General features: G+C 35.8%; 1 protein-coding gene across 8 annotated transcripts in view; it reads right to left on the bottom strand.

The window, feature by feature from the left end:
- Window positions 1–1,834: 1,834 nt before the first annotated feature.
- TAB2 (TGF-beta activated kinase 1 (MAP3K7) binding protein 2) overlaps window positions 1,835–25,010 on the bottom strand; it is a 75,766-nt gene continuing 52,590 nt past the window's right edge. For 6 of the 8 annotated variants that reach the window (XM_036024872.1, XM_028510432.2, XM_036024870.1 and 3 more), the window contains 4 exons: window positions 8,726–8,886; window positions 8,425–8,518; window positions 7,082–7,162; window positions 1,835–3,887 (listed from right to left, as the gene is read on the bottom strand). In XM_036024872.1, coding sequence (XP_035880765.1) covers window positions 3,745–3,887; window positions 7,082–7,162; window positions 8,425–8,518; window positions 8,726–8,886 — 479 coding nt within the window. In that variant the 3' untranslated portion in view covers window positions 1,835–3,744. The remainder of the gene's footprint in view (window positions 3,888–7,081; window positions 7,163–8,424; window positions 8,519–8,725; window positions 8,887–25,010) is intronic. The other 2 variants (XM_036024875.1, XM_036024876.1) reach the window with 2 other exon arrangements.

The following is a 25,010-nucleotide window of genomic DNA, read 5'->3' as shown; positions in this document are numbered from 1 at the left end:
AAATGCCAATTTCTGAACTTTCCAGAATACCTATGAAGGTCTCGACCCTTCCACCCTCTTCTGGAACCCCACAGAAGACAACAGAGACATTCTCAGCTCAGTTAGTTGCACATCCCAATAGTACTGTACCTTATTTCCATACTTCAGATGCAGAACATTTCCATTAATCAGCAGATTGGCCTGGAAACCTATTTTAGTATTGGTTCTATGGGGAGATATACACCAAGTTCAAAATGGCTGTACCCACTGATTAACTTGGCCCTCACCACTTACTGATCTCTTATATGCCTAAGGGTATTTACTGTGAGGGACACGAAAGGGTGTGTCATTAACACCCACCATGTCAGTATATAATGGCGAGGTCAAAGTAGCAATGAAGGCTACGTGGGCATAAAATACAGCAAGTGCTACAAGGAGGTGCAGTTTGGAAAGGTCTCATAATCTTGCCCCCTGACCTGATCCTTGAAGGTTAAACGAGTAGAGAGAGGGGAAAGGGGATGGACAAAAGTACATTAGTGGAAATGTGCAAGATTAGGCTAATTTAGTGTAAGAATCAGAATCAGACTATAGTCTTACAAGCCACACAGCAGCGGGAAAACAATGAAGATTCCTGAACAGGAGTGTGTGGACTTAACTGGAGTTACATCTTTATTCTAGCTGCAGGGTGCCGAGGTATGAGCCAGCTGGAGGGAGGAAAACCAATGAGATCAGGGTGTGAAAAGGCACTAAGCCTACTGAGAACGGATGAGTGGGCTCACAGGTGGGAGTGAAGTCCTTTTGGAAAGCAGTTCTGTAGTGAAGATGCTGCAGTATTTGTTCACTGTGCAATGAGGGTCAACAAACATTTCTAGAACGCAGCATCAGTGAGTTGTAATGGTTCTGTTATGAGGATGAAGTCAGAGGAAGAATGTACTCCTGCCCTCAGGAAAGGAGGAAAAAGGAGATAAAGAACATCTACAGAGAGAGAGGCTAGAATGAAGTGTATCTGGGGTCAATTTTAGGCTTAAAACAAATATGCAGTTGGGCAAACATTGGAGTAAGTCCTTTCAAGATGTTTACTTTCCTGGAGAAATAATTTGCTATGCTTCACCATAAAATACACATTCTTTAAGTAGCTGGACATGAAACAGAAGTATGAACGCACTTGATCTTTACGTCAGCGTAATTTTGCCTTTGCAAAGCAAGCAACCTTTTGGTAAAGTCAAGAATTCAATTACAGTAACTGAAGCATTAAATTCTGATCCCTTGAGATATCCCTAGACCAATTCAGAGAAATAGCAAACTTACCATTTTGTTCATTAATACTGTTGAGGAAAATGCCTGAAAACCCCTTTATGAAAGAACATGACCTACTGTTCTAAGATAATCCAGTTCCTCGTGAGAGAAGGGGTTGGCTCAGGTAGCTTACATTACCCCCTAACACCCCGTGAGGTGGGTTTAACATGCATATAAAGGTTCTCTTCAAGAGAAATACCACATCCTCAGCATCTATACATTACAGAAGAGCAAATATTAACTAAATGACTACACCCAGGCTAAATGACTCCAGAAATTGTTTTTGACCATGGGGTAAACTTTAGAAGCCCTAAAACAAAGGAAAGGAAAAGCTATAACAAATTATGAAAGAAGGTATGTTCATTTTTCTTGCTTAGTTGAAACATGGTTTCTTTCATCAGTGCAAAAGCCTGGGGAAATGAATAAAAACCACCCAAGAAATGCAGTTGAATGCCATGATGTCATGAGAAGACTCTAGAGAATGAGTTTTCTCTGGTTTCAATGAACTGTAAATTATCTCCTGTCCCACAAACCTTAAAAACAAGTCACAAAATCCACATTAGAATATAAGTTTTTTAATTTTTATAAATAACTTATCTGTTACAAAGATAGTTTACCCAGCTAAATCACAAAACCATCCACTCAAGATATCCAAATTACGTTTTATTAATAAAACAAGTAAAAACTGATTTATCAATCTTCACATAGAACTGCAGATGAAGCTGAAAAACAAGGCCTATTTTTAAAGCAAAATGCACCAAATGTAAGGGCTTTGGGTCTACTGTCTAATTAACTATGATTGTCATATTTCTTTTCATATACACAGCGCAAAGCCTGGAAGTCAAGGCTTTGACATTCATATAGATCACCTATAATAATCCTGTTTATTTAAAAATATCCATTTGCAAACATTTACAGTGGGTGACAGTCTACATTACCTCCTATCTTTTGCTACATTTCAGCACTTGTTAGCCCCATTCTAAGCACTGATATATAATTTCATAATTGTCTTTTTAAATGCATACTGTTATTTTTTTCTTGATTTTATTTAGTTATATACATTCCTGATCATTTGAATATTTATTTTCCTTATAAAAATATATCATCAAAATAAAGAGATGCTTGAGGTTGCTTCAGTGTTCAAGTTTGCTTGTTTTTTTTTCCAGCTTTTCTTCAGTTGTCCTAAATATGACTAGCCTTGTTTTATAAATACACACGATACTGCCACCAAGTCAGGTTTAGAAATGAACTGCCCCAACAGTAAAGCATTTAAACTTCTTTCTCTCTCTCTCTCTCTCAAAAAAAAAAAAAAAAAAAAAAAGGGCTGTAGGTACTGCTGTTGTTGCTGGTTTTGAAACTGTACTTTCCCAACAGTAATCCCTTGTGAAAGTTCTGTGGGACACCGGGCAGATGAGGAAGTTGAACCTTGTTGCTCTGTCAGTGGGTTAGAAACCTTTCGTTTTACACTTCCCTGGGGAAGATAAAACACTGTGCTGTGTCACCCACTGCTAAAGGCAGGACATAGTGTGACCTACAGACAGAAGTCTTGTAATTCTGCGCAGCATTGGGATGTCTTCACAGAGTCGGCACTCAGGAGGGCAAAGTACAGAATAAGTAGAGGAAAGTTATTTTGTGCATAGTTTCATTTCATTAATGCTTCTTTATTTTAAGGCATTGCTTCTTTTGGGTAAGGCTTAGAAAGGGACATGATCGTGCTTAATCACTAAAAGGAAACAAGAAAATTAGTTAACAAAAGACTATTACACTATACATATAGAAATATAAGAAAATAATAAAGGAGAAGAGAAATCGCTTAAAGCAGACTCAGAGACCTGTACAGTAGGAAAAGCTCTGGGATACTTCACTGCGTGTTTGTACAGACAATGCATGCTGCTTCCTTTTCACCTTTAGACCTAGATGCTGGCTTCAGAGTGGAGACGTTTTCAGGGAAGACAAAGACAAGGCCAAGAGTACCACAGATTTGTGAAGTTCTTCCCCTATCCATTGGCACTATGCGGCAGCAAAGTTTTTAAATAGTTAAACCTTGTTCCATTTCTTCATGTTTGTAGTGTTTCACTGAAAGCTTTAAAAAAAAAAAAGCCATCATTTTATTCCTTCCTCCTGTCAAAATTCAGTAGTGACATGAGGGGAAAAGGTATGGGAACACCTAGGCATTAATAACACATTGAAAATTATCTGTAATGGGCTACTGGTAACACTGAACGTGGTTAGGCAGCGGGCAACCAAGTCTTTCAGCAGATTACCTTTCATGTGATGGATTTCAACTGCCCATGACATTAGACTGAGGTATTATTAGCTCCGTGGGCTGACATTTAACATTAGCACAACACCATCTTGTCACACCTTCCGTTTGACAAAATCCTATGTAGCAGTGAAACTTTTCCCCTGATGGCAGACTGGTTTCTTGAACTTCAGATACGGTTCTGGAGAAGATACAGGCCGTCTGGCTCAGAAATGCCTTGGCATCTCACACTGTTCACAGCGGATTAAGGCGGGATGGTTCAAGAAAGTACAGGCAGTACAATTCCACTGAGCCCCCTCATCATCTTCTGTATCTTGAGTCTTTGGTGTTTTGATGGTGGACCTCTGATCTGTAAGGAAGCAAAAGAACTACTTTAGAAGCAAAGATCATGAAGTGATACACTATTGGCAATCTCCACCACTGCTTGTCCCGCACAGCACTAGGCCAGTTGTTACCCAAATGGAGCACCTAACTGAAACCCACACACATGCCTGGGTCCTCACCCGTTTCCTGCAAGCTGGCACTTCTCCGCTGGGGAACATATAAACATGGGCATGATGCAGTTACCTCAATACCTTCTTAAAGGAGAAAAGAGTATGGTCTCCCCAATTTACAGCAGGAGAAAAGGGAAAGCAATCCATATGGTAACTGATAGCAAGGTTCCCAGTGTCACCTCAGGTTGTGAAAAGGTGTCCCAATACAATACTGACAATGAACTTATGTCTCATTAAAGTTAGAGTCTCAAGTCCCAGTGAAGTAGTATTTATAGTTCTGTTTTCTACCAGGAATTAAAGTTTTTGTTAAATGTTCTTTATCTGCTGAAAATATAAGCCTTGAACACAAATAAAATATAAAGATGGACTAATTTCTATAATCTTATTTAACTATCAATAGACCCTGGAGAAGTTAATCAGAGTAAAAAATTTTATGGTATTTATTTTTCACTTTTAACAGTAGAAAGAACACCAGATTGAGGGTTGTGTGAATGGAGTTCTGCATCTGGCTCTGCTACTAACTCCTGATTTCTTTGCTCTGTGATCTGAGATAAATCATATGGTGTTTGGTCTAATCTTTCTTACTGATAAAGTCACTGCAGCTTTAAGAGGCCAGTGTTCTAGAGTATTTGGAAAAATAGAGGTATCTTAAATATGAGAAATAGTTATATTCTTTCAAGGTTGTAGCTAAATGAAATGACATTAATAGAACTTATTTTGGGGGAAATACCATTATAAATTTAGAATAGGATTCCTACCAATTATTTTTGGGATGATGTTTCCTACCAAAGTTTATAATTTAAACATTTAAACTATTAAAACAATGTATATCAATTTGCAAATTTCATCTACTACCATTCAGTTACTGAAATGGTAACTAAATGACATCTTTTCTGCTCTTTTAAAAGACTATTAGATTAAAATAGAAAGTTTTGTAACAAATTTAAGATATTTAAGTGCTGTCTGGTGCTCTGGGACCCTTTAACAGTACCTTATCTAGTGGTTAATCTTCAAGAGCATTTTATTGCAACATTCCCAACTTCAGGCATTGGTCACAATTTTTAGGCATCCTCACAATTTTTGCCACATGCATGAGCAACTTGGAAAATATTTGAAAAATCAAGGGTCTGATAATACTAGTTAGTGTCCCCTAAAGCATTAAAATAAACAGTTATATCTGAATTTATTTCACATTCCATATGTGGGAAACATGTTACAGAATGACTGCTCTAACCTGAGGGTGTGTCCTGCTGCTCACTAGAAACCTGGTCTCACTGGAGAGTTAGAAAACATCCTAACCTGGCTCACTTTTAGTAAAACTGTCTGTGCTTTGTGTTTAACTACAAAGGTTTTTTCAGTGTTAATCTATAACACTTCAGTCCATTTAAATACCAGCATCTACTCAATTGTTTAGTCAATGGAAGACCTATACTTTAAAAAAAAAGTCTCCAAGAATTTTCTTACATATGCACAGTTTCATTTGGTAATTACCAAGTTATGAATCTTTTTACTAGCAGTATTTGGAAACTAAACCATCAGAATTGAAAACAGCGGAAGTTACAAAGAAAAAGAAGAAGTTACAATGAAAAAGAGGATTTGTAATTTCAGCTCTTTAAAAAAACTCACTGCCCTGGCTGTTGCGGCTCAGTGGACTGAGCACCAGCCTGCGAACCAAAAGGTCGCCTGTTTGATTCCTGGTCAGGGCACATGTCCAAGTTGTGGGCCAGGTCCCTTTCCCTCTCTCTGAAAATAAATAAAATCTGAAAAATAAACCAAACTTCATTGTGAAGCAAACCTGGTTTTAAGGTTTGCATAAACCTCCAATAAACCTCTACCAGTGAAACTAGTTAACTCCTCATTTTAGCCTTAAGGCAAAAATAATTGATTTGTTATTTCTCTAAAAATAGCCAGGATACAAGCTTCCATATTTTGTAAAAAACTTTCAAGTAATGAAGTTTTTCTTTTCTTTTTTACCATAGAAAATCTCAAACACACACAACAAAAATAGAGAGAATGATAAAATAAACCCTCATGTTTCCTATCTATATTCTACCTTTCTCTTACCCTCAACATATAAAGTACTAAATTATATTGAAACAAAACAGGAAATTTTTATGAGAAAAATTCTGGTTTTTGAAAGAGAAAAATGCACATATAGAGGCAACTCATTTGCAGCCCAAAGTACCTACTTTTTTTTATTTTAAGGAGCTAGGTTATCCTACAATTTTCTTTATTTCTTTATTCAGTTAGCACCTAAGAGCATCCAGTGTCTGCATACTTGCTAACAGTGCCGAATGCCCTACTCTCACTTTTGCTCCTCTGTAGTAACAATTCACTACATTCCAGCTGTGTTTAAAAGCATTTAAGAAAAAATGATATCAAGATTAGCTAGGCCGAATTAAATTATACTTAAAAATATGGTAATGAAGAGAACAGGTTCCTGTTCTCATGTTAACATTCTCATTCCTGAATGAGAATGTTAAAATTCTGGCAACAAACCAAAGAACCAGTAACATAGTCTTATTGCCATATTTTTATGCCTAGAGTAAAAAATTACACATGTATTTTGACATTTTGTAGTTTGCAGTATATACATTCTGTGAATATCAGTGATGTAAAATGCTAGTAGGTAATAGTTTTCAAAAATCACTTATCTGGAGTTTTGAGTATCTGATCATACAGAATTATGCATAAATTAGATAAAACAGGCTACTCATGAAAAATAAACTTACTTCCTATGGTATCTGCCTCATCATTTGTCTAAAATTTTAAAGAATACAAATTTTTCACCTGATTTTTTAAAACCAGGACCTGCTATTTTGTGAGTGCATGATGAATCCAAAGGGCACCTACTACTTTTTAAGAGCTTTTGCATCCTCCCCAACCCCCAGCATGTAAATAAAAAAATCAACAAACGTATTCCTAATGAATCCATCCAAGACTGTCTAAGTCTGAAGCACTTCTAGAGTGGATGGTTGCTAAAAATAGTATTTTTTAAAATACTGCTTTTCAAAATGTAACAGTTTTCACACTTAATGGATACACTAACCTTTGGGTTTTGGTGGTACAGGACCTACAAATCCAATATTGTCATAAAAGTTATGAATTGCGCTGGGATTAAAATGTGGCCCTGAAATATATAAAAAGTAAATATATCAATGTTTATGTTCAAAAATATTTTTTTAAAAAGCAAATAGTTTATTTCTAAAAAATAATTACAGAAATGCTTTTCAATTATTTGTACTTCTAATCTCAAATTATATGTAAGGAGTCCAAAATGGCTGAGGCAGGTAAACATAGCACTCATATTACAGTGGCCTACGTGGTAAACTGGGGAAGAAGTCATATTAATGCTAGTAAGACACTGACATGATTAGAAGCAGATCCCTGTTCCATGGGACAAATGTATAATTTTAAATGACCCAACATGGCCTTAAGCAACTAAACAGTTTGGTCACAAATAAGTATAAAAACTTTGTACTGATGTAATACAATGGTTCACATTTTAAATAAAAGGAACAAGTTCAGAATTAGTTTCCAGACAAGCCCTAACTTTCTTTTTCTCTCCAAAGTTAAATTATGGCATTTTCTATGAATGTTTTAAGATAAATAGCTTACTAATGTTTTAAAAGAAAATAAAATGAATCATCTTTCACTTTAATGGATTCTGGCACACAGTCAAAACTGTGACTGAAGGACTTTTTTTGTTGGTTTCCTTCCCTTTTCTATCTTTTCCATTTTATATATTTCTATTATTTCCCCAACTTCAAAGTTAGGTTTAAGTTATAAAATTTCCTTTCAATTGTCTATGGAACTGAATTAAATTATACACTTTTTTTTTACTATAATAAGCAACTTCTAAATAACAGCTCAAGTACAATAAATTATCATTGCTCTAAAAATGTGTAAGCCATATACGTATTCTGTTCTCTATTTTGTCAATTAAGATAGTGCCATTAGGGTGGGGATGCCTTTTAAATTATGTTTTGAAAAGCGTAATTCTTGAAAGGCAAAACAGAAATGCAAAAAAGATGTATGAGTACATACATTTTAATCTTAATAAATATTATTGTAACACATTCTACTAATATGTAGTAGCAATACTTTAACAACACAGCTAAAGATACTAATCCTTGTCTTCCTTTAGCACATTACTAAAAAAGATTTGAAGAATATAAAATGTATCAAATTACTCAACTAAATACATTATGTATTTTTTGGGGGGAGCAGGGTGGGAGGGAAAATTAAAACCCAACAGTTTTCTAGCACTATCTGGCTCCAAAGTCAAATCTGAGACAATAAGATTATGACTGATAAATCTGTTTTGAGCCACAGGAAAAGACCAGGTATATTTATACAACGAATTTCTGCTGAGTATACACTGAAGTTTACCTCGGGCTTGAAAAAGATCAATTTCTTTGGTTAAGCAGTCAATGTCAATCTGGAGTTGTCTATTACAACTTCTCAACTGCTGCATTTCTTCCAGCTGAAAGATAATTCCATGTGAGAAGGGTCTACATTGAATTCTCATGTTATTAGTTAAGAAAAAAAAAAAAAGTTTGGCAGGGGAAGGTAAGATCAGAAAAACAAGTATGAATTAAGAGCTTTTAAAACCAGATCAAGCCTTTATACTTCTGATAAGATTGCTTATCACGTGTTCAGGCACAGAGGTCACAACAGTTAGCAGACTTACTGAAGGTATTTGGGATATGGAATTCGATCTTTTCAGACGCCTTCGAGTTAGATTATTTTCCATTTCATTGACCTCAGATTTTAGTTTATCCAGCTTTTTCTTTTGAATCTCAAGTTCTCTTTGAAGTCGTTCCATTCTGGCCTTCTGGTGTACCAACAGAGCTGCAATACATATTAGTAAACATGAGGACCTACTCACCCGCTTTAGTCATAAGCAGCCTTGGGAAAACAAAACAAATGAATATTTGTGACAAGGGTTTGCCAAGAATCCCAAAGGTACACTAAGACAAAATACTGTAAATTTAAACATTTGAAATTTCAAAAGTTTCAACTTGAAGATTATCTTAATTATTCAAGTGGACAAATGTCACTAATTTTTTTTAGGGTTTGGATAAACCTATTTTATGGCCAAAGATAGCATTTTTATCCTATTTTTACTCTCGAGGCTCTAGTCTAGTCAAATAACCTACTCACTAGTATTTAATTCACATCTAACTTTCTGAAATGAGCACTTCTGCTCCAAAAAGTCTAGTATGTTTGGATAATGCATACGGTATTCTAACAAACATTTTACAGATATTTTAGAAGGGAATATAGGTTAGATTTAATCTATCTTGACGTATGCAACAAATAAAGCAGATTGATTTGAATCCATGTAAACATAAACATTAAGCTGTTGAAATTTCAGAGTAAAATCTATACTATAAATAGACAAATCAAACACATACATTTTCTTACATTCTAATTATATTTTGTGAAAATGTTTCCCTAAGATTTTTTAATAAGAAAGTAAGTAATCAGTCTTGTAGCACGAATGATAAACTGCTCGGGAAGCTTAGGGAGCCATAAGAGCGGACACGTGTTCTTGGGAACCATCCCTGGACAACCTGGGCCTCAGTGTTTAGGAAACGGAACTGAAAGTGCAGGTACCTGGATCTACTTCTAGAGAAGGCAGCTTGGGATGACTCTACCATGAGAAAACAGGCAGGCCTAATGAGAAAAGTATAATAACTAACCTTTACAAATAAAAAACAGTCATTAAAATAAAAAGTCAAACAGATTAAACCAATTAGATTAATGTTGAACAGTCATCCTCAACTAAACCGAAAAGTTCTATAAATCTAAAAAATAAGGAAAAGGTGATGGCACATTAATGTACACTCAGGCCATTTAAACGAGTAGTCTATTCTAGACCAGAATCAGGGTGTGGGGTGGGAAGCCTGTTAGGCTCAAGGACTTCAAAATCAATTTTAGTTGGTAATTTTTCCCAAGAAAAATTTGACACTAATATAATCTGCAGATGTTTCCTTCTGTAGTTTTTCTCTCTTACTTATTGACAGAAATAAATATGAGGGCATTATGTTTCCAGTTTTAGAAACCATGGCTAATTCTGATAAACTTTAAAATCCTGGTACCTTCTCTGACATTTTAATGTATATTCTGTAATGCAGGGAGGTATTTTTTAAATTTTTTAAATTTTTTTATTTTTTTAAAGATTTTATTTATTTATTTTTAGAGGGGGAAGGGAGGGAGATAGAGAGACAGAGAGAAACATCAATATGTGGTTGCTGAGGGTCATGGCCTACAACCCAGGCACGTACTCTGGCTGGGGATTGAACCTGCGACACTTTGGTTCGCAGCCCACGCTCAATCCACTGAGCTACGCCAGCCAGGGCAGGGAGGTGTTTTTAAGGTACACAAAGTCCTGGTTAAGAACTTGCTGTATCTTTGCACATCCATACCTACACCCTAAGCTTTTTTAGGTCAAGCATGTATTAGTTTGGTTTATTTTACTTGAACTGCATTAGAGTTTATTGTCCTAAAAGAAGATGAGGACATGGGTTTTATTTTTTTGAACAGGACAGTAAGAGAAGAAAAGATGGAAGCAGGAAGTGGAGTGAAGGGCAAACTAAGGGTATATACTTTCCTTCGTTTCTGAACTCCAACCATGTACCAACACATTTCAAGAGGCATTAATTAGACATTTGTTTAAATTAATGATTATTTTATTTGAAAGCAGCATTTCTTAAAATGCTGAAGATTTGTAAAAAAGTAAACACATTTAGTGGTTCTAATGAGTAAAGATGGCTTGTTTATGCTGAAATTAGAAAATAAGATATACATTTGTGTTAATATTTAATATTATACATGGAGAAGGGATGAGAATGGATTTCCTGAGAAAGTGAAACACAGTTTATACCACACTTGAGTGGTCACAATTTATGCCATAGGGCAGAGTGAGACTTCGAGATTTTAAATTGTTATAATAATTAGCCCCAGGCTGGTGATTTCCTTGGGGTGCTAGGGTGAAGCAAATGTGAACTGCTCTGGCGATCCACTTCCCCTACAAGAGAGCCACCACTTATGGGATCCATAAAGGAAAAATACTCAATGAAAAAAAAGTCTCAAGATTTCTGGCCAAGTTGGAGGCATAGGTAGACACACTGTGCCTCCTCACACAACCAAAAGAAGAACAACAACAAATTTAAAAACAAAAAACAACCAGAACTGACAGAAAACAGAACTGTAAGGAAGTCTGACAACCAAGGAGTTAAAGAAGAAACACTCACTCAGACCAGTAGGAGGAGCAGAGGATGGGCCACCGGGCAGAGAAGTCACAGCAAGGTGGTGGCTGGCAGACCGGGCCGCCCCACATTCGTGTACACATAAACCAGGAGGAAAAACTGGGAACGAGACAGACCGCGCAACTCAGGGTCCCAGCGTGGGAAAATAAAGCCTCAACCCTCTGACTGAAAACACCTGTGGGGGTTGAGGCAGCAGCGGGAGAAACTCCCAGCCTCACAGGGAGACTGCTGGAAAGACCCACGGGTCCTGGAACATACACAAACCCACCCACCGGAAAGCAGCACCAGAAGGGCCCAATTTGCTTGAGGGTAGTGGGGAAAGTGACTGAAAACCGGCAGAGAGCAGAGGAAGTAGCACTGTTCCCTCTAGGACCCCTCCCCCACATGCAGAGTCATCACAGCACAGTGACATCGGTTGCCCCGCCTTGATGAATTCTTAAGGCTCCACCCCCTACTATGTAACAGGCATACTGAGAGGAAAAAAAATGGCCCAGTGAAGATTAAAGCTCCAGAAAAAATACAACTAAGTGATGAAGAGATAGCCAACCTATCAGATGCACAGTTCAAAACACTGGTAATCAGGATGCTCACAGAATTGGTTGAATATGGTTGCAACATAGAGGAAAAAATGAAGGCTGTGCTAAGCGAAATAAAGGAAAATGTACAGGGAACCAACAGTGATGGGAAGGAAAACAGGACTCAAATCAATGGTTTGGAGCAGGAGGAGGAAAGAAACATTCAACCAGAACAGAGTGAAGAAACAATTCAAAAAAATGAAGAGAGGCTTAGGAACCTCTGGGACAACCTTAAACATTCCAACATCTGAATCACAGAGGTGTCAGAAGGAGAAGACAAACAGCAAGAAACTGAAAACTTATTGGAAAAAATAATGAAGGAGAACTTCCCCAATCTGGCAAAGGAAATAGATTTCTAGGAAGCTCAGCGAGTCCCAAAGAAGTTGGATCCAAGGAATCACACACCAAGGCACATCATAATTACATTAGCCAAAATTAAAGACAGAGAATATTAAAAGCAACAAGAGAAAAAGACATAATTACCTACAAAGGAGCTGATTTCTCAAAAGAAACCATGCAGGCAAAAAGGGGCTGGAAAGATGTATTCGAAATCACGAAAAGGCAAGGACCTACATCCTAGATTACTCTATCCAGCAAAGCTCTCATTTATAATGGAAGGGCAGATAAAGTGCTTCTCAGATAAGGCAAGTTAAAGGAGTTTATCATCACCAACTCATTATATATGAAATGTTAAAAGGACTTATCTAAGAAAATTAAAAATATGAACAGTAAAATGACAAACTCACAATTATTAACAATTGAACCTAAAACAAACAAAAACGAACTAAGCAAACAACTAGAACAGGAACAGAATCACAGAAATGGAGATCACATGGAGGGTTATTAGCTGGGGGAGTGGGTGGCGAGAGAGGGGGAAAAGGTACAGAGTATAAGTAGCATAAATGGTAGGTAGAAGATAGACAGGGGGAGGTTAAGAATAGTGTAGGAAATGTAGAAGACAAAAAACTTATATATATACATATAACCCATGGACATGAACTAAAGGGGGGGGAATGTGAGTGGGAGGGGGTGTACCGAGCGGAGGGGAATAAAGGGGGGAAATGGGGCAACTGTAATAGCATAATCAATAAAATATATATTTTTAAAAAGAATTTAAATTTAAATCAACTGTGTTCTGTGGAAGCCCCTTACAAGATGTGAAAAGGCTTAACCATCCTTGAATTATTTTCCCACTGCTTGGTATCTGTTTAAGGGAATTCATTTTTTATTCATTATATCTCCTGATTATTATTATTATATAGCCTAGATATCAAAGAAAATGATGGAGTGCTGCTGATTTCACTTTATAAAAATTTCATTATCTGGATCCTAATACTGGGAGCATAGTATTCACGCATGTGCACAAAAGCACACATGTGTACACCCCTCTGACCCATACACTTACAGCTCTATATTTAGAGATAAATAAATAATATTATGTTCTCTAAGAATTCAAGGTTGCTTTATTATGATTTTTCTATTTCCCCATTATTAATTTATGATGGTATATTTCTATATCGTTTTTATCCATTACCTTAGATATTAAAACATTTATAGATTATTTTTATTAAAACATGTTTGCTACATCATTAGTAATAATGGAATCTTAGAACACTTTATTTACAGTCTTACGGTATTTTATGTTCATTGTATATGTTAATTTCACAAGTATTTTAAATATCATAAAACACAGATTTAAAAAAACCATGGTAACCTCAAATGTATTAAAATCAAGCTGATTTTAAAATAAGGACATATACCTTGCTCTTGATAAAAAATAAATATTTTGCTTTTTGAATTAAAAAAAAAAAAAAAAGAAAAGAAGGTCTCAAGAGAAAAAGCTGACCACACACGAAAATGACCTATCATGAGAGTCAATGGCCCAAAGGAGCCACCCAAACTTAAAGATTATATAACAGCCTGAAAGATGCTATGGAAAAATCTGTTTAAAATGATTACAGTAATACCAGAAGAAACAAAAATATGACCAAAGATATGACACTGTGAATAATACAACAGATTTGGAAAAGTACCATAAACAACCCTGTCAAATTAAAAACAGTCACTGGAATGAAAAGGTCAGGTTGATGAAAAATTAGATTGGATGGAGTCATAAACGCAGTCAGTGACCTGGAAGACAGATCCAAAATATTTCCCAGAGCACACAGAGACAAAGTGATAGAAAACGTGAAAGAGAAAAGATGTTATATAAACCTAAAAAGGAGCTCTAGAGAAAGACAACAGAAAGAATGGAGGAAAGGCAAAACTGGAAAAGAGACTTGCTGAAAATTTTCCAAAATTGAAGAAAAAAAGAAATAATAGAATCCAGAAGATAAGAGAACAATTTGTCCACTTAACTAAATTAGTGAGGTATGAGTGATTAAAGACATTTTCAGATGAAGTTTGGGGGAATTTAGCAGTCACAGACTACTGCTGAATGAGCTACTAAAGATTTTTTTAATAAGAAGGAAGTTAATACAAAAGGAAAAAATAGGATGAATACATCTTAAAAAGTTCTAATTATAAAACAAGGGAAAAAGACCATGGTAGTGGGTGGGGTGGTACAGATTGTTTAAAACAAAGTAAAACTAAGATATTAGAAAAGAATAACAAAGAAATTAGAAATACGAAGATCAAAGGAGAAGCATTCTAAGGTTTTGAAAGTGTTTAGGAAGAATACTCCCAAATGTCGTTAAACCAAATATACATGTTATAGACTTAGGGACGCTGGTTTAGAGAACGCTAAGTAGATTGCAGCTTCTAAATGAAAAGACAGACCAAGAGGAAAATCAGTAAAATTCAATTAAACTTAGATGGTAGAAAAGGAAGGAAAAAAAGGGGAAAGAATAAAAACAAATGACAAATAATTCCAAATGTATCAGTATTCACAATAACTACAATCTAATTAAATGTATCTGTTAAGATACATCAAGGCAGCAATTTAAAAAATTCAGCTGTATGTTATTTATAAGAAACATGCTTAAAACATAATCCACTAATCTCCTCAATATACAGAAAGCATACTACATGTCAAGCACTGTTGTAGGCACCTGGGAAATCAATGAACAAAACAGGCAAATGTCAATCTCTGCCCTGCTAGAGCTTGTGTTACAGAGGTAAGGGTTGGTGTTGGTACAAGAACAAGGCTCTAAACAAGGGGTCAGCAAACTATGGCCAAATGTACCTCACTGCATGGAACACAGCCATGTTCACTCATTTGCATTTTTGTCTATAGGTGTTTTTGTGTTATGATAGCAGAGTTGAATAGTTGCGACAGAAATGGCTTGCAAAGTCCAACATAATTTACTATCCATCTGGCCCTGTATCAGATCACATGGAGACTTGGTGACTGTATCAAGGACTATGAGTAAACAGGGACCCATCACAGCACAGAAAAGTAAAGAGTAAAAGGTCTAAAGTGAAATATATATTCTGCACTTTAGGCACTACTGTGACACAACATAAGAACCCCAACTGCTGGAGGTATTTAAAGACTGCAGTGCACTGAAAGCAACAAATACCCCAAATCAGCTCCACTCCTGACAAAATCTACTCACAACTCATACTAATAACCTGACAGAAAGAGAGGTGTTCTCACTGCTGGGTGTAAATATACTTTATCTCAGTCTCCTTTGCCCACCCACCCACTCCCAACAGTACTTGGCATTTAATAAGAAATTATGAGACACACGGAAAAGCAAGAGAAAAATCCAACTTATCATCAAGAGAGGAAGCAATTAATAGAATGTACTTAAAGGTAATTCCCAAATGCCGGAACTACCTGATAGGGAATTTAAAACTATCATCAGTATGTTAAAAAAAATCTATTTAAAAAGATGGCCAACACACAGACTTACCAACACTGTGGATACAGAAGAATCACTGAGCTTGAAGACAGAAATTACCCAAATCAGAACACAAAGAAGAAAAAGAGGAGGAAAGAACAAAGCATCCAAGAATTGTGGGACAGTATCAAACAATCCAATGCAAGTAACTGGTGAAGGAGAAGAAAAAACAAGGCAGAAGAAATGCTGAAGGGGATAATGGCCAAACCGTTTCCAAAATTAATATAAGACAATAAACCACAGATCGAAGAAGCCCAGAGATCTCCAAGAACTATTAATACAAAACCAAACCAAAATAGTAATAAAACAACAACAACAAAATAAATCCTAGACACATCATAGTCAAACTGTTGAAAACTAAAGACACATAGAAAATCTTGAAGGCAGCTAGAGAAATAATGCAATTTATATACCAGGCAAATACAAAAATGAAATAAAGCCAGTGTAGCAATATTCATTTAAGAAAAAGATTTTCTTAATGTAATATTTACTATAGGGCACAATATGTTATGATATAAAGAAGTTCTTCAGTTAGCGATAAAAGGAAAATAATGCTACCATACAACAACTCCCACTCTATATGGAAAACCATAAAAGCATATTCTAGTTTATTTTCCAACTAATGCGTATTTCAGAATATACATTCTAAGACAAGGGCTAAACATTCTCCTAGTCACAGACAGCTTCATTAGTAATACTCAATACAATATTTCTTAATGTTTCTATCAAAATAGGAAAGTAAACCTTCACTTCAGCAAGTAGCAGAAATTTGCTTGAAAAAAGATTTAGGAGCAATGAAGGAGCTGCAATTGTTGAAGGTATGATTATAGGGGATGTTTAGAAGTTAGAGTGAATTCTTAAAAAATAGTTCTGAAACAGAAAAAAATGTTACATCCCTAGGAATTCACAAAGAAAGGAGTTTTTGCAATGGCTACAATGGCTACAGATGTAGCCATTGCCTTTTGGAATTAAGGCAAGATATCTCCTATGATTAAACTGAGGCTCTAAAGCAAAATACTCTAAATCCACTGCTGTAGAATTTAAGAGGTATTTCTCATGAAAACAAAATCTTAAGAGTTATAATGACTGTATTACTTAGAAATGGCAAATCTACTTTATAGACTAGTTAGGATTTCTTAAGTATGTCTGTTAATTATAAACATGCTAAAGATGCTCTGAAAAAGTAGGGAGGAGATTGATCTCCATTTCTTAGCCATTCTTTCTTCTGTGTGCCTAAATTTTTGTGTCTAGTTCACTTTTCATTTGTGGTTTGGGATTTTTAGATAGAAATATTAGAATAAATTACAAAAATAATAGTGCCAAGGTAAATTTCTAAAAATTGCTATGAAAATTCAGCTAAAGTTTTTTCTCTAGTTGTAGTTTTTACAATTTAAACCTTCACCATAAAAATATTATGGAACAAGTATCCATTAAGAAACATTACCAGACTCATAATGAATACTTATAATGTTTATTTATGAAGACACTTTCCTCTGATCAGCTTCCACTAAATGAGGAAGAGTTGGGTGCCAACCGAGAGGAAACAAGACAGCTGTATTTCCAGGGTCTATGAAAAGCGGAAGGCCTGGCGAGAGACTCAGGAGGGCTGGCAGGAATGAGGGCTGCAGTCGTGGGGTGAGGCTAGAAAATTCTACCTCTGTTATGGGAAGTGACTGTGAACAGGAATTTAAGGAATCCTTTAGACTGGCTTTTTGGGCTTTGTTTCTTTTGGCATATGGATAAACTGTTACAAACAAAATCATACCAACCACACATACCCATGAATTAAGCTCATGTACATCTAGTAATATGTACTTACATAGAAGGGGTGATTTGTTACAGATTCCAGCTGAAGGAAAAATTCTCTCCATTCCTGTTATTTATATAGACTAATATGGACTTAAAAAGCCAAGCTATAATTAACCAATTATATTAGCTAGGACTTTCATTTAAGAATAGTTGGCTGAGCATTGCATTTATATGTATATATATTCTTGTGCCTTCTGAAACCCCACGAAAATGAGAGGAATAAAAGTGGTATAATCCAATGATACAAAAGAAAGAAGACAACTAATGGACAAGAGATTTCAGCCAGTTTCTGGAAGACGGAATGAAATGGTATAGACTAATGAAGGAGTCACAGACAAGTAGAGCAGTTAACATAAAGAGGCAGAACTTGCCCTGCAGAAACCTAAAGAGGCTCCAGACTTTCGAGAATGCAGGTAAACAGGAGGTAGAAGGGAGGAATGGGCTGGAAATCAGGGACTGAATAGGACGTCTGTTTATAGAACAGTCAACCTTTCCCTACCCAGTAACCGTATGTTCATTTGTAAGGTGCCTAAACACATTTCTAAAGCTGGTCCCCATATACAAAGAATGCTAGGTGGTGATGGTGGACTGTTCTCTTGTAGCAGCTGGCTCCTACTTATTCAACACAAAGCAGTCTGCCAAGTAACAAATCTCCTTATACAGGGTTATCAATTAACCTCCAAAGTGTTTTCATTCTTAAATATGAACCCATAGACAAGGATCACAACACGTCTGAGGAACATCTGACTAGAAAAAGATCTAAATAAGCAAAGAGAAAGACTAAATACAGATTAAGTGGCGATAATTCAGGAGAGAACCAAGAACTTAAATTCTAATAAACATCATGAACAGATTTGAGACAGTAATGCACTCATAAAACAATAATCTGCTACAACAAAGGAACCAGAGAACTAGGTCTTGGAAATGAAAAAACATCACTGCTGAAATTAAAATTTCATATATATGCTGGAACAAAAATTAACTGTACAATGGAAAGAGAAGGCAGTGGAATATACTGAAAAACAGGACAATGCAAAATAAATAAAAAGTTGGCCCAGGACGTTGAATGGTTGCATAAGAGAAGTTATAGAAAGAGAATGGAGCAACTGGGAATCAGAATGGGATTTTCATGGCTGAAGGGAGACACGAGCTTTTAAACTGAAGGGGTCCACAGAGGTGAAACAAAGATATTAAAAAAGACCTGTACCCAGACACATCATTGTCTATATATAGAAGCAATGTATATGCTGTGCATACAGAACATATATAAATGTATGGATACAAATATGTATACCGTGATGAAATTAAAACAGCCAATTGTATACAAGTATTTAAACCATAATGAGGTCTGGGTAAAGTCTGCTGCAATTTCATCTGTGGTTATTTGCACTGAACCACTATCTCAAGAGCTTACATAATTATTTGTATTTATAAGTCATTCTCACGCTAAGAGATAAGTTCATTTCATTTCACACTTGGAAAAATACGGCATTTTAGAGTATCCATTATCAAGTATATTTCTCAATTAAGCCTCAAGTTCCTTAAGGGTAAATTCAGTTTTGTACCACCTGGTATCTAGTATTAAACCTTGCAAATCGCAGGCACTTGATAAATATCTATTATATGTAAAATAATGACAACCATTTGACTTTTAATGGACGGCAGAGTAAAATTCTAAGTTCAAGAAATAGAAATATTGATAGAACAAGAAGTTGAGATTTATTTTAAAGTATCCTTCAATGTTTAGTGTTAATATTTTTCACTCAGTAAGATTTGATATGTTTTGAAATATGGCAAGACTTCTAGGTTGTGAACATTGCAGGAAGGCAGCTTTTTTACACACTAGTTCTAACAAGGAAATAAGTGATGCAGTTACCATCTCTATCACACACTGACTTCAGTTTTCTAAACTTACCTATCTACTCTGCCCTCTAAAGCAAAAAAAAAAAAAAAAAAAAAAAAAAAAAAAAAAAAAACAGGTACAAAAAATAGTTAGTACCTTTTAAATCATCTTTAAGTCAAAATTAACATTTAGTGGATAAAGATAATTTAAGCATGTAACTCCCTCTTGTGGCTGTTACAACAACCATTAGTTAATCCAAAAACTAGGGCTCTTAAAGCACTCCGGTAAGTGTACTAGATGTTTATACAGCAATTTCAGAAAGCCTGATCTTGATTCAACTTTGATCAACTTCTGATGAACAATGAAGACAATTTTTTTTATTTAACTTCATTTGTAATTAGAAAAATATACCTGAAGCTCCAGATCGTACAAGCTTTACTGATTTTAGGCATTCTATAGTGTAAATGTCTAATTTCTCCAGAAGTTAACAAAGACAGAGAATGGAAAGCACACATTAAAAAAAATACCTTCGCCATTGAAAAATGTACCAGCTATTTATGGATACAAAGATCTCAGGCTTTTAAAAAAAAATGTCCTTGTCCATGTGTCCTTCGTACATGTTCCTGACAATGCTTCCCCATTCCCTCCCCATTACCCCCTCCCACCTCCCCTCTGGTTACTGTCAGTTTGTTCTTAATTTCAGTGTCTCTGGTTATATTTTTCTTGCTTGTTTGTTTTGTTGATTAGGTTCCACTTACAGGTGAGATTGTATGGTATTTGTCTATCACATGGACAAGGCCAAAGGGGGTAGGACCAATGGTGGGAAGTAGGGATGGCTGGGGTGGGGGGGAGTGGTGGGGAAGGAAAATGGAGTCAACTGTACTAGAACAACAAAACAAACAAATGTGAAGAAAAAAAATGTACACCCTAGACTTTAAAATATATAAATAACATTGTATGGGGTTTAATATTAAATAAAGTGGAAGAATAATGTGATTCTACAATACATTTTAAAACACTGCCATTAGTAAATGTAATAGGCAAAAACTAAGCGAACAACCAGAACAGCAACAGAATCAGAGAAATGGACATCGCATGGAGGGACTTCAGTGGGGAGGGGTAAGGGAGGAATGGGGGGAGGTATAGGGAAGAAGAAGCATAATTAGCAGGGATAAAGTAGATGGGAAGAGATAAAAAATGGTATAGGAAACAGAGAGCTCAAAAGAACTTGTATGTACAACCCAGGGACATGAACTAAGGGGGGGATGCTGGAGGGTTGGGGGTGCAGGGAGGAGAGGGGATAAAGGGGGGAAATTGGGAAAACTGTAACAGCATAATCAATAAAAAATACTTAAAAAAAAAGAAAATAGGTACTTACTGAAGTTTTTGCCTGTACCTGCCCAAGTCATTGTATCTAAAAAGGTACAATGTCAGCTTCTAAAAGAATCAAGAAGAATCAAGATTTTTCTAGACTGTAACTGTTGACAGCAGGAAGATCTGTTTTGTATACCACTGAATTAACTAAAGTTACTTATTTGGTGATTGAGTCACAAAAGATTTAAAGATGGCAAATTATTCTAAAAGAACGCCTCTTTTCATTTATTTTGCCACTTTTTAAGGTCAGTCTGAAATGAAATCTTGCAACAGTTCTGCAACTGGGCCCATAATTTGAAGAAAACTATGAGAAATGATGTTTAACCTCTGTAATTATTTTAAAGAAATTTAAATTATTTACACATTAGCATTAGTAGGTAAACATATGGCCTCATCTTTATACTACTTTGTTGGCATTTATTTGTATATAATTAAGATGCTGCATGCAATCTTAGAGCATTAAAATACAGACATTGTCTAAAACTTCTGTTTTAGAGAAGAAGAGAACTGGGGCCCGGACATATCGAAGGAGTCTCAAAGATGAGCTAGACGAACCATTATGGGGACTGGTATGGTTTACAGCTTAAAAAAGGTTTGTACTTTAAAAGGAAATATGGTAGCTAATTTCAAGTTGTTGAAGGTATGCTGTATGAAACAGAAATAAGGCCTGTCAATAAGGTTTTGAAGAAGTATTATAATTAAAGAAAAGACACGCATAAGATTTCTGTAGTTGTTTCAAAATCTTGGAATGGAGAAGAGCTTTGTAAATAAGATATAAAGCTAAGCCCAGAAACCAGAGGAAAAAAAGATTGATAAGGATGAATATATATAAGCTACATCCATCAAAATTAAAAATACACATATCCTGTGACACAGCGGTTCCACTGCTAGTAATCTCTTCTGCCAACATACACACAAATATATATATACACAAAATTTTTACTGTGGCAGTTTGTAAAAGCAAGACTTGGAGGTTTATCAGGAAATGTCTGGTTAGAGATTATGTACAAAATACTATGCAGCCATTTTCTAAAAAATCAGATCTACACTTGTTGACCTGGAATATTAAAAAAAAAAAAAATATATATATATATAAAGGTTAAAGGCAGAGCAAAATACTATGTTCCATTTATATAAAGAAGTGTTTATATATATATATAGATAGATATAGATATACTTGATACATAATTTCAACTTTCAGAAGAATACAAAATGAACTCGTGAATAGCTACTGGTTGTCTCTGGTGAGGCAAACTTCTCACTATATACCCTTTTGTTCCCACATATACTTGATGTCTTTAAAAAAATTTTTGAGTGTAGTAAAATTTAAAATTGACAATCCTAAAATTTATATGGAATAGCCAGAGACCCCCCAAACAGCCAAAATAGGTTTGAAAAAGAAAAAAGTACAACTTACATGTCCCAATGACAAAACTTACAAACTAAATAACACTAATCAAAAGAGTGTAAAACTGGCATAAGGATAGACATAAAGAGCAAAGAAGAAATGAAAGAAAAACAGTATCAAGGTGTCATTAAAAATGTTTATAACTTTGTATGAGTAATTTTTAAAAGCATTGTAGTTTACTACAGTTAGATGAATACTAGAATGCTACAGATGGATTTCTGTAGAGATAATGGAGAATGAGAAATCAGTTTTGGCAGCAATGTTAGTTCTGTAAGAGCCTCTGGCTATTATAACAAAATACAGGAAGTAGGCTTCCTTCCCAACCCAAGAAAATTGGTTTGAATGAGTTGTCTGTATTACAAAAAACATAGTTCTATAAATGGGAGAAAACACCAGAAAGTTTCGGAATATAGTGAATGATTAAGTGTTTATTGGTACTTTCCAGAAATTAGGTAGAGTCAGGTGGTATGACTGAAAGGGAAAAATGTAGAGATACCTGGTCAGTATCCTTACTACTGGTAAACAACTGCATTTCAATTTGTTCTTAGTAGGTAAAGTAACACTCTTCTTTATATCTACAGGGTTTTAAGCTAAAATTTCTCTCTAACCTAATAGTTTTTTCTACTTGGCACTCATTTTTGTCTGATTCTTGTAGTACTTTAAGGACTCAAATGTAATTTAATTCCTTTAGACGGTGGCAGACTTGGTGATGAGATGAGCAGTGTCCTGGTAGAAGTTTCATTAACTTACTTCTTTTTCTTCTGCTCATTCTACAGAAGAGGGCATATCAAACAATGTATCTCTCACAAACATAAATTCTTATTTTTGAAATTTTTATTGTAGCATTTTTAGATTTCAAATGTTAAATGAAATATAAATGCAAAATAATGCATTTTGGCTACCAAATTTATTTATGCATGTTCTCTCTTCAATTTCAGAAAATATTTTCCTGTGATTTCAGTACCTGGCTCAACTTACTTTCCCCGCTCTGAAGCAGTATGTCCCAGGGGCTTTAGGAAGCTCGATTTCACTGCATGAGGCAGAGATAGTTCTTTCCCCCTTGTTACCCACACTACACAAATTAGAGTTCAGGAAAGATCCTTGCTTCAAGGTCAGTATTACTCAGGACGCCCCATTTAGTATTGTGAGTGAGTGCTGTGTAGACTGTACAGCATCACACACAAGATAACGCCACAAAAAAAACATTTTCCAGAAATGAACAATTCTTTGATTTCACTAGAACCAAGTCAGAGAAACACTAGAGATTTTGTCAATGCATAAACCAGGGTCAATACCAATTCCACAGTAAACAGAAGGAAGTGAGATGCAAGGCTGGAAGTGAGAGGAACAGCCCCCACCCCCAAACCATGTGCCCATACATAGATAATACAAAGGCAGAGAGCCCTACGAACGTTAGGAAATTCCATATATTATGTAAATATGTGTAAAAACTGGTGATCATGGTTGTTATAGCTATCTGAAGGTTGTTAGCAAAGAAAAGTAATTTGAGTGGCAGATTCTGGGGACCCTGCTTTCCTGGGGAGGCTTTCATCTCTCAACCAGAGCCTTCACTCATCAGTACTTTTTTTAACCTGTATGTGCTTTTATAAGGTGCTCCCTGCACCTATCCAGGGCCTTACTTTCTTGTTTTATTTCTAATTATATCTATATATTGTGATTTCTTTCTCTATAGCTCCTTGTTTTTGTTATATTTTTTATTGAGTGATATTTTAACTTCATGATTCTCAAATTGAGGCACATGAAACCCCCATGATAGTGCAGCACCAGGGGCTGTTATATGAAGCTACAATTAAACCTGGAGCATCTTTCCAGAAGGTTGATTTTGAAGATCTGGAAAGCCACTACAGTGTCGTGGTTAAGAGTGTGGGCTCTATTGTCAACTTTCTAGGTTAGAATCTTGACTCTGCGACTCATTCTTTGGCAAGGTACTTAAACTATCTGCTCCTAAGTATTTTAATCTGAAAATAGAAATAATATTAGTTCCTACTTTAGAGTTGGTTTTGAGACATGGACTTTCAGAACAGTGCCTAGCACACAGTAAGTTTTCAGCTGTTATTAGTTATTATTTACCTTAATATTAATCACTTTCCCCCCTTGAGGAAGGATGGGAAGACAGGAAAAGCTGGGGTGTGGATTTAGATAGGGAGAACAGGGACTACACCTCACTGAAAAGGTGACTTTTGAACAAAGACCCGAAGGGAGTGAGGGAGTTAACTATGGATTCTGGAAGAAGAGAATTTAAGACAGAAGGAACAAACAGCAAGTACAAGGGCCCTAAGGTATGCCTCCTTTGTTTAAGGAACAGCAGGAAGCCCCGTAGGGCTGGAACAGAGTGAGTGTGGTGGTGAGTAAAAGGAAAAGAAAGTGAGTGGGGCAGGGACAGTAGATCATGTAAGGCTCTAGAGCTTCTACTGTGAATTGAAATAGATAAGTCACATGTGGGGAGTGATATGATCTGACTTACGTTAAGTATCTCCTGGGTTCAAAGAAGACCATAAGAGGAAACGGTGAAAGCAGGTAGGCTCCTGCACTAATTTGCTTGAGAGATAATGGCAGCTAGGAGGAGAGTGGTGAGTGACAACGAGGGTGGTAAGAAAAGATAGAATTCTTGATATACTTTGAAAATCAGAGTTGATAGGACCTATTGTTAAATTAGATGTGAAATTCTGAAATTTCTGGCTTAGTCATTAAATACAAATTAAGTTGTTTTAACTATGATAGGAAGAGAAAGCTGGAGTGGGGGCATGAGAAGCTGGGAGGTAGAATGTGAGAAGCTGTTTCAGACTTAGGAAACTTGAGATGCCTAGCAAACATTCAAGTGCAGAT

This window comes from Phyllostomus discolor, chromosome 4, assembly GCF_004126475.2.
Source record: "Phyllostomus discolor isolate MPI-MPIP mPhyDis1 chromosome 4, mPhyDis1.pri.v3, whole genome shotgun sequence".
NCBI lineage: Eukaryota > Metazoa > Chordata > Mammalia > Chiroptera > Phyllostomidae > Phyllostomus > Phyllostomus discolor.
The sequence above is the reverse complement of the archived record's forward strand: the minus strand, read 5'-3'. Positions and strand labels throughout refer to the sequence as shown.